General features: G+C 40.8%; 2 protein-coding genes across 5 annotated transcripts in view; both read right to left on the reverse strand.

Annotated features, from left to right (window-relative positions):
* Nucleotides 1-741, reverse strand: part of KCTD17 (potassium channel tetramerization domain containing 17) — a 36907-nt gene extending 36166 nt beyond the window's left edge. For 2 of the 3 annotated variants that reach the window (XM_058189640.1, XM_058189639.1), the window contains exon 1: nt 488-741. In XM_058189640.1, coding sequence (XP_058045623.1) covers nt 488-706 — 219 coding nt within the window. In that variant the 5' untranslated portion in view covers nt 707-741. The remainder of the gene's footprint in view (nt 1-487) is intronic. The other variant, XM_058189638.1, reaches the window with a different exon arrangement.
* A 1951-nt stretch (nt 742-2692) lies between these two features.
* On the reverse strand, nt 2693-9369 carry MPST (mercaptopyruvate sulfurtransferase). 2 transcript variants are annotated; one of them, XM_058189636.1, is made up of 3 exons: nt 9240-9369; nt 4958-5603; nt 2693-3402 (listed from the first exon to the last, which is right to left on the reverse strand). In XM_058189636.1, the coding sequence occupies exons 2-3, from the start codon at nt 5550-5552 to the stop codon at nt 3104-3106; spliced, it is 894 nt and encodes a 297-aa protein (XP_058045619.1). In that variant the 5' UTR covers nt 5553-5603; nt 9240-9369; the 3' UTR covers nt 2693-3103. The 2 variants fall into 2 exon arrangements, with proteins under 2 accessions (XP_058045619.1, XP_058045618.1); XM_058189635.1 differs by having other exon boundaries at nt 9211-9348.

Consider the following 9369-nt stretch of genomic DNA (forward strand, 5'->3'; position numbering starts at 1 on the left):
ACGGTGATGCTTCTATAGGACTTGCCTTGCTTTTTAACACTGTGTAGCCGAAGCGTACCGGGAAGAAACCCTCGTTCCTACGTCAAGCTCCAAAATCCTGAGAAATTTTTTGTTTGGGGGGGGCGGGGGAGAGAGAAAGAGACTCGAGCCCCCTGACCAACTTTGCGTTCACGAAGTAAACACCCGAGTGTGACTTTGCAAAAACAAAAAAACCACACACACACAAAAACGACTTCTGCTTATGTGGGGGAAGACTCGAAAAGTGGGTGAAGCGACGGGGAAAAGCGCGATCCTTTAGCAAGCTTATTCCCAAGTGGGCTCCGATCTTCCGAAACAAAGGGAGCCCCCACCACCACCACTTCAATGCTGACCACAGCAGGAGCCTCGGCGCTCTCCACGCCCTGCGATTTAAGCCAAGGGGAGAAACGCCCGCGTGTTCGCAAAACAACCGCGCTCCTTGGAGGGTCGGTGGAGCGCGGGCGCTTACCCGATCCGACTGCAGCTCCTCTCCCTGGCAAAGGCGGCAGAGGAAGGATTTCTGCTCGCGGCACAAGGTCTGCTTGGTGGTTAAGAAAACGGTGCCCCCGACATTCAGCCGAACCCATTTGCCTCGGCTGCTGGGGGGAAGCGGCTGTTGCGAGCAATCCCACGCGTACGAAGTAGCCTTCTGTGCAGCCGGTGCGTCCTCCCCTCGTTCCATTCTCATCTCTTTCTCTGGGCGCGTCCCCTCCTACTTTCACAAATAGGCGGGACGCGGCTTGCAGGTGTTGCGCCCCGGAGGATTCTGGGGCTTGTAGTTTGTTTCGAGGCTCGCGCGCATTTCAGGCTTAAGCGGGAGTGGGGCGGGGGAGAACCCAACAATCAAGCACGCGGGTTATTTTGCCCGATGTTGTGGTACTTGAGTGACAGCGTTCTTTGCCGAGTTTCCTTTAGATCAGGGGTCTTTAACCTTGGCAACTTTAAGCCTGGAGGACTTCAACTTCCAGAATTCCCCAGCCAGAGAATTCTGGGAGTTGAAGTTCTCCAGGCTTAAAGTTGCCAAGGTTGGGGACCACTGCTTTAGATGACAACTCAACGATCTTTTTAAGCAGAAAGTGCAAAAACAATTTAAAGCAGTGTTTCAAGGTCTTGGCAACTTTTTAAAGATGAGTGGATTTCAACTCCCAGATTTTCCCAGTCAGCACATTTGAATAAAAGTCCACCCATCTTAAAGTTCCCAAGGCTGAAAAATGTTTTTTTAATTAAAAAAAACATTTTAATGGCTGAGAACTTATAAGATTTGACATTTTCACTGAACCCTCCTACAAGGTGAATGGATTTTCACTAGATCTGGGAAATGGGTGATATTCCATATTTTTTAGGATGATATTCCAAATTTTTAAGTTAATCGGAAGACTCCTTGAGGGAACTGGTGGATTGATTCTTTAATAATATTTTGATAATCTACTGGACAAATATATCCAGGGCTAAATTTTATTTATAGCATCATTACATCACTATTTTATTTTTCCAAGAAGGTTGTAAGATCCAGTATCTCTTTTCTTTCTAGAGATATCTGTAGTGGGTCATTTCTAAAATCAAGAATGTCATAATTTCCTAAGCCCCATTCAGTAAACTAGAAATTAGTAACTTCTACAGTTCAGGGAATGTCCTACACATGTAATTTCTTTCCTAAAAAAAACCCCAGTTCCCTAGATTTGTACTGTAAACCACTGCTTTAATTTCTCCTTTCAAAAGCATGAAGCTTAATTAAGAATATGTCAGCTTTTTAAATGCAGACAGACAACCAAAACCAATTACCCCTATTGTAAAGTTAAAGTAATAAAATGTTGCAAGTCTGAAAGTCCCCCTCTCCTGCCTTTAGTTGCAGAGACTCAGAGGGGGTTGGTCAATTCTGATATGCTTTCTCCAGCGCTGGTTCCAGTTTTGGACTCATATTTTTTCTTTCAGATTATCTAGACTGAAATCTTTCTCCTATGTACTAAAGTAATTCTCAGAGCCCAGTACAGAAGATGTCATCACTTGTATTTTTCCCTCATAGCAAATGCCAAATCACACAGGTTCTCTCTCCAATTTATTAACATTTGGTTCACTACCAGGTGACCTATCTGAATAAAAGCTGGAGTTAGAAGTTAGTATTGAAAGATCAGTACTTCTAAGGTGGGGTTATTCTGTAGCATGGTTTAGGATTTGGCAGGAATGCCTGGACTAAGACTTAATGGAGCTGAAAATGGGCAGAATTAGTGTTACTGGGGTGCAATTTTCTGGAGCCAGTAAAATGATGTTTTTAGCTTCTGTGAGGTTGGATTTCAGAGATTGAGAAGGTGCTTTTGTTAGAGAGTGAAGATTTGGAAGAAAGAGAAAGGAGTTAAAGAATTTGATTTGTGGTCAAGATATGTTATCATATTTCTTCAGATATTGGTTCCTGATGGCATAAAGCTTTTATGGGATGAGATGAGAGAAAAAATGGCCAACAACGAATAATATCAAAGATGATAAGGAGTCTGACGACTAAATCCTATGAAGAATGGCTAAAGGAACTAGGTAGCTGAACAAACATTTTCTATTTGGTAGAGTCTAGAACTAGCTGAATTCAAACTATAGTTCACTACACAAACTGGCACGGACAGAAGTTTTCAGAATTTGACCCACTTCAGGATAAGAACACAAAATAAAGCAATGAATCATTAAGGATGCTAAAATGCTTTTGATTTAAAAATGTTTGTACTATGGCATTTTCATGAAAATGAATAGAAACCAAATTACAGGACTCAGTGGAAGAACAATTAATACTAAATAGCCAGAAGCATGACACAATTTGCCATAGTTACAGTGCAAAATTAATCCCCTTAAAAAGCAAACTCCTTTTTTGTGGTTGCAAATCTCCAGAGTTCTTGTGTTCTACCTGGACTTCCAATTTGATCTTCCCATAATTAATGCTTTCTTTGCTATGAAAAATGAGCAGTATCAATACATGGCAAAGGAGATAAGCAAAAGAATGGCAAATCCCCCAATTCATTATCAAAGCATTTCACTCAACAGGTAGAACATCTTGGAGGACATCCCCTTCTCTAATGTTTCTGTCTTAGCAGAAAGCTGTGCTTCAGAGGCTCTTCCCCATCCTCTCTGAGATGATGTCTTCAGGTTGTGCACGCATGAACCACTCTACCCAAGCCCCATCATAAATGGCCACATCTGGCTTCCCACACAGATACGCTCCTAATGCCACATGGCAAGCGGTGACTCCTGAGCCACAAGTAGCCACAAGAGGTTTGGAGAGGTCTACTTTCTTCTCCTGAAACAAGCTTCGGATACTTTCTGGGCTTTTCTCCAAGCCTGCCTCAGTGAGGAATTCTGTGAAAGGAAAGTTCACAGAGCCAGGGATGTGACCAGGTTCAATTCCTGGAGAAAGTTTGAAAAAATGAAATACTATTAAAGTTCATTCAACAAAATTGCAAAATGAGAAACACAATTTAGAAATAATGTGCATACACACATGCATTCTGTATGTAGTAAACCTTGAAATCCTATACATAACACATAGTTTCTAAGTAGGCATGATTGCTGGGAAATTCTGTGAGCTGAAGTCCATGTATCTGAAACTTGTCCATTTGAAAAATACTGGTTTATACTAATGGTAAAAGATGAATCCCTCCCCCTTCCCATTTGCCCCAGTAAGCCAGAATATAAGGTGAGGTTAACTGATATCACCCATCTGCTGGAGAACATGAGGAACATGTTCTGTTCCTCATGACTGACTGTTCCTAGTTCTCTAGTGTGCAGGAAAAAAACTTCTTATTTGATCCACATCTTCCCCAATTTGGGGAAGGACACCTAATAAAGTTGTAAAAATCAGAAGCCATGCTGTATCTTCTCCAATCTGGGGAGGCTTTTGACAATTTTTGGCAGTCCCATCACCTTTTACTTCATCTTTCTCCTACAAGGAGTGAAAGATGCAGCAAAGATGAAAATCAAATGCAGCTAGTATGATATTAGGAATAATGACAGCTCAACCTCTGCCTGTTCTGTTAATCCCATACACATTTTATTATACAAAGTAGCAATACATAAATTACTGCCATTTGATATACTGTATAAATAAATAATGCCCCACCCTCTCCTTTCAACAACATCCTTATTAGGAGGAACTACTGGTATATAGACATTTCCTCTTGACTTGAGAGGTCAGAGGAAATGGCCTTGAAAAGACAGCAGGAAAAGCCCCTACCAAGTTAACAGTCAGATGAAAGGGAGCCCAAATCTGGGCAAAAACTGAAATGAGTGAACACCTCAGACAAGCCTCTCCTCCCTAGTTCACACATACCCTGTTTCCCCCCAAAATAAGACATCCCCTGATAATAAGCCCAATCGGGCTTTTGAGCGCATGGCAATAAGGCCAAGCACTTATTTAAGGGTTCAAAAAAATCTAAGACAGGGTCTTATTTTCAGGAAAACATGGTAGATAAAGGGAGGGGGGAAGCATAATCAGATTTATAAGATTCTGCTACTATAGCTCGACAGTAAAAGTAGCATTGACCTACATGTCATTGGCTTCCTAATCTCTTCTATCTTGAAGTGCTGACAATTTGCAACTTCCCTTTTTAACATGAAGTTTTAAAATCAGAGCTTTTAATCTCAGAGCTAAACCAGCCCGACAATTCTGTCAGGCTCCAAAATCTAAAAAGACACACTGAGTTACTCCAAAGCAATCTCCTTTATTGTTCCTCAAATACAGACAGAAATCTTGATGTACTAAAGGAAGCTATTTGCACCAATAAAGATATACTCCGAGAACTTCAAGGGAGGAATTGTCTCGAGCCTCTTCCTCTACCTCTTCAAACTATCCAAACTACCTAAACTTCACTGTCTCTTGCTCCTCTAGAATGCAGCCCCTTCCTCCTGGGAATCCAGACTACATTCCACCACATCTATCCTCCAAACTTAAAGAAACCATTACCTTCTCGGGGCTCTGGTTCCGTCCCAGCATACCTTCCAGCAGATCGTGCATCGACTACTTGGAACCGGTGTGAGTCAATGTTCTCCTTCACCTGCTCATAGGTCTTCACCATTGATTTATCCAGGGAAGCATGAAATTCAGCAGAAGCAGGATGACTCTTTCCAGAGCTGACAGGATACCCCTCTTTCATCCAGTTCTTCAGCCCACCATTTAGAAGGGAAACCGCATCATGGCCAAAAGCTCGGAACATCCACCAGACTCGGGGAGCTGAGAACAAGCCCTGGTCACTTGCATCATACACCACAACATGACAATCACTGCTGACTCCTAGTTTGCCCACGTACTCTGCAAAATCTGTTGCACTGGGAAGCATATGATCATAAGGTGATGTACGGTCACTGCAATGATCAATGTCGAAGAAAGCAGCTCCTGGAATATGGCGATCTTCAAACTCTCTCTGGGGATTACGTTTCATTTTGGGGAGGTACCAAGAGGCATCCAAGAGCTTCACAGATGATCCAGTTTGAGGAGACTTGATAACTTCTGACACCCATTTAGCAGTCACCAATGCCCGGTAGAGAAGTTGCTGAGTCATGGCACTCACAGGCTGTTTGGGTTTGGATGTCACCTGGGATTTCCTCTGGCACTGAGGTGAAGGAAGACAACACAGCAAATTAGGATCATCCTCACAAGAGAAAAGAACACCCAGGCATTATAACAAGTAGGTACGAAACAGCAAGTCCAGCCAATTCTGTGGCTAAGTTAAGATGTAAAGTTCTTGCTATAATCAATACAAAATTGCTTTGTTGGTTGAAGGAAAAAAATTGCCAGGAAGATAGGAATCTACTGTGAAATCTCCATCTATGCTGAAGAAAGCCTCACCCCCATTGGTGGTATCTCACAAGTGATGTAATTTGAAGCAGACATTCAGGGAGGCCATTATAGAAAACCATAGATGCTTAAATTCCCTTGCTCCCTTGAGATGGTTCCCAAACTATGAAAGTCCTGTGTGTGTGTACGTGTGGGTGGGTAGGTGGGTGTGAACACACTTTGCCTGGTCATTCTTGCTCAGCCTGACTTCACAGAGTGATTGTTGTGGGGAAAAACTCAGAAGACGGAGAACAATATACACTACCTTGAGCTCCTGGAAGAAAAATAGAACACCATGGTGGCGCAGTGGTTAGAATGCAGTATTGCAGGCTAATTCTGCTGGCTAATTCTCTGCTAAACAAATAATTCCCTCAACACTGTCAAACTATTTACTAAGTCTGGACTGCTATTAATCTTCTCATCTTCTCATCTTTACCATCACCCATCTCCTTCCACTTATGACTGTATGACTGTAACTTTGTTGCTTGTATCCTTACGATTTATTTGATATTGTTTCCTGACTGCTTATTTGTACCCTATGACTATCATTAAGTGTTGTACCTTATGATTCTTGATGACGGTATCTTTTCTTTTATGTACACTGAGAGCATATGCACCAAGACAAATTCCTTGTGTGTCCAATCACACTTGGCCAATAAAATTTTTTGTTCTATTCTATTGTACTAAGAATTCAATCCTCACCGGCTCAAAGTTGACTCAGCCTTCCATCCTTCCAAGATTGGTAAAATGAGGACCCAGATTGTTTGGGGCAACATGCTGACTCTATAAACTGCTTAGACAGGGCTGTAAACCACTGTGAAACAGTATATATTGCTATTGCTATTGCTTTACAGATCTATCAAATAAAGAATAAATAGATATGATTTATTACAGTTCAAAGAACACTATGGTTAAACAAGGCTAACAAGGTCACTTGACAAAGTATAACAGTGGCAACATTTTTGCTTTTTCTTCCAGGGAGAGACTAATAATGCTTCTACACTATTATGCCATCAAAACATAAAACCGTTTATAAATCAAAGCATCAACAGGATTATGTAAGCAAAGTTCTGGGCACAATTACAGGGATAAAATTAGAATCGTTGGAACAGTGCAGTTTAATTACTGAAGGTAAAATCTCACCATCATACATTTCTTTACTAAAAAACCTACTTATTTCTGCATGTAATAAAAATGAACTCTAATAGAATAGCCATTCTCTTGGGAAAAGCTCCAGGAATCTTCAGCAGTCTACCTCACCATGGATAAAACAATTAAATGATCCATGCAAATCCTTATGATTTATATTGATATATTGACCATCAATTGTGTTGTAAATGTTGTACCTTGATGAACGTATCTTTTATTTTATGTACACTGAGAGCATATGCACCAAGACAAATTCCTTGTGTGTCCAATCACACTTGGCCAATAAAAATTCTATTCTATTCTATTCAAAGTGAAAAGGGCCCCAACAGATGCTTGACTTTCTCATTTTTTGGACTCTAAAAAGGTTATTTAGATTGGCGTAGGATTTTATTTAAAACCCATCCTTTCATCACAGTAATGCCCAAGTTCTCTTCTTGACCTTGCCTCAAACATCCATGAAGTCTATATTCAACAGCAAATAAGAAAAAAGCAAGAGCAGTCAGGATTTACAAAAACAAAGGTAGGCTTTGAAGTGAGGTCAAACCCTGCACATTCTCCATTATGATCTAAAATCTAAATCATAACTTCTATAAAAGCAGCTGAGTAGGCTGGGTTTTCTCAGTATTGATACCACATTTATTATTTATATTCTTATCTATTCTTTTTTTAAAATGCACCTCATATTGTTATTTTTATTTTGTCATTATTAAATGCTGTTTATAGGATTATGTTGCATTTTAATTGCTTTCTAACACAACCCTCCTTGAATCCTGATATGGAAATATGGAGTTCATAGGTGAAATAAGGAAATAAAAATAATTCTCATCCCATGCACAGGAGAAAAAAGGATAGCGTACTTCTCCTAATTATCATTTTCTTTGTTTAAGTTCTTGTAGTTTAAAAAGAAGCTTGTTTGTTTTTAATATATGTTGCTTCATTAGTCAGCTAAACAGTGGTTTCCTACCTTCCACTGAGGACCTGTATACTGCACGAGTCAAAAAGAGGACTGTGAAAATATTTACAGATCCCTCACATCCTGGACATAAACTGTTTCAACTATCCTCAAAACGATGCTACAGAGCACTGCATACCAGGACAACTAGACACAAGAACAGTTTTTTCCCGAAGGCCATCACTCTGCTAAACAAATAATTCCCTCAACACTGTCAAACTATTTACTAAGTCTGCACTACTACTAATCTTTTCATCGTTCCTATCAACCATCTCCTTCCACTTATGACTGTATGACTGTAACCTTGTTGCTGGTATCCTTATGATTTATGTTGATATTGTTTCCTGATTGCTTATTTGTACCCTATTAAGTGTTGTACCTTATGATTCCTGATGAACGTATCTTTTCTTTTATGTACACCGAAAGCGTATGCACCAAGACAAATAACTTATGTGTCCAATCACACTTGGCCAATAAAAAAAAATCTATTCTATCTATTAATCAGCTAAACAGAGGTTTCCTTGAACAAGCCCTGGACAAGAATCTGTCTGAAAAACTGTTTTCTTTTTATCCCATCTGCAGCTTTACAGAACTGGAGTCTCTTTGTTGAAGCTAAGCAGGAAGATGCAGTGCAAATATTCAGAGGCACTCCCATTTTGTTCAGAGCAGATTTATTCATATCAATGGGTTTTGCTACTTCAAATTAGACAGATTCTTCGACAGGAATAGGGGGGAAAAAAGTATCCCGAAGGGGGGAAAGATTCCATCTCTCCCCCCCCCCCCAAGAGTTCTCCACCCACAAAAACACCAAAGCTTCCAATTCCCCAATTGAAAACAGTAGAAACACTGCACCAAGCACCCAACCGGTGTATAATAAACAATTTATTTCCTTCTCCAGGAAAGACAGTTTTTCTGAGCTGGCCCAATCTGGCAACCCCAACAAGTGTTGCAGTGCACCTCCCATCCTCCTCAGCCAAGAGAAGACAATATACAGAGAAGTCTATTGCACCTCATCCCTGCCAGCAAGGATTCTATTCTATTCTATTCTATTCTATTCTATTCTATTCTATTCTATTCTATTCTATTCTATTCTATTCTATTTGAGCATTATAACCCAACGTCCAAAGGTTTCTAGGGTTGGCTAGGGAGGAGAGTAACCCATAGGTAAATGCTGCCGCCACCAGAGGAAAATTAGCGGGGTTAGTGCCCTTTGAACACATGGGCGAGCGTTCATCTTATGGGGTTTTTTTCCCCCTTTAAACCTTCAACAAGTCCAACCTACCTCCACCTCTCTACTTCCTCTTCTCTTACCTCGGATGGCTCGCTGGCTTCTGAATCTTCAAAGCGTTGCACCCAAGCAGCTTCTCGCCCACCAGCTTATTCCCCCTTCCTTATTCTACCTCCAGGGCGGAGAAAAGGACCACGTCCCACTTTGATATCC

Source organism: Ahaetulla prasina, chromosome 7 (genome assembly GCF_028640845.1).
Source record: "Ahaetulla prasina isolate Xishuangbanna chromosome 7, ASM2864084v1, whole genome shotgun sequence".
NCBI lineage: Eukaryota > Metazoa > Chordata > Lepidosauria > Squamata > Colubridae > Ahaetulla > Ahaetulla prasina.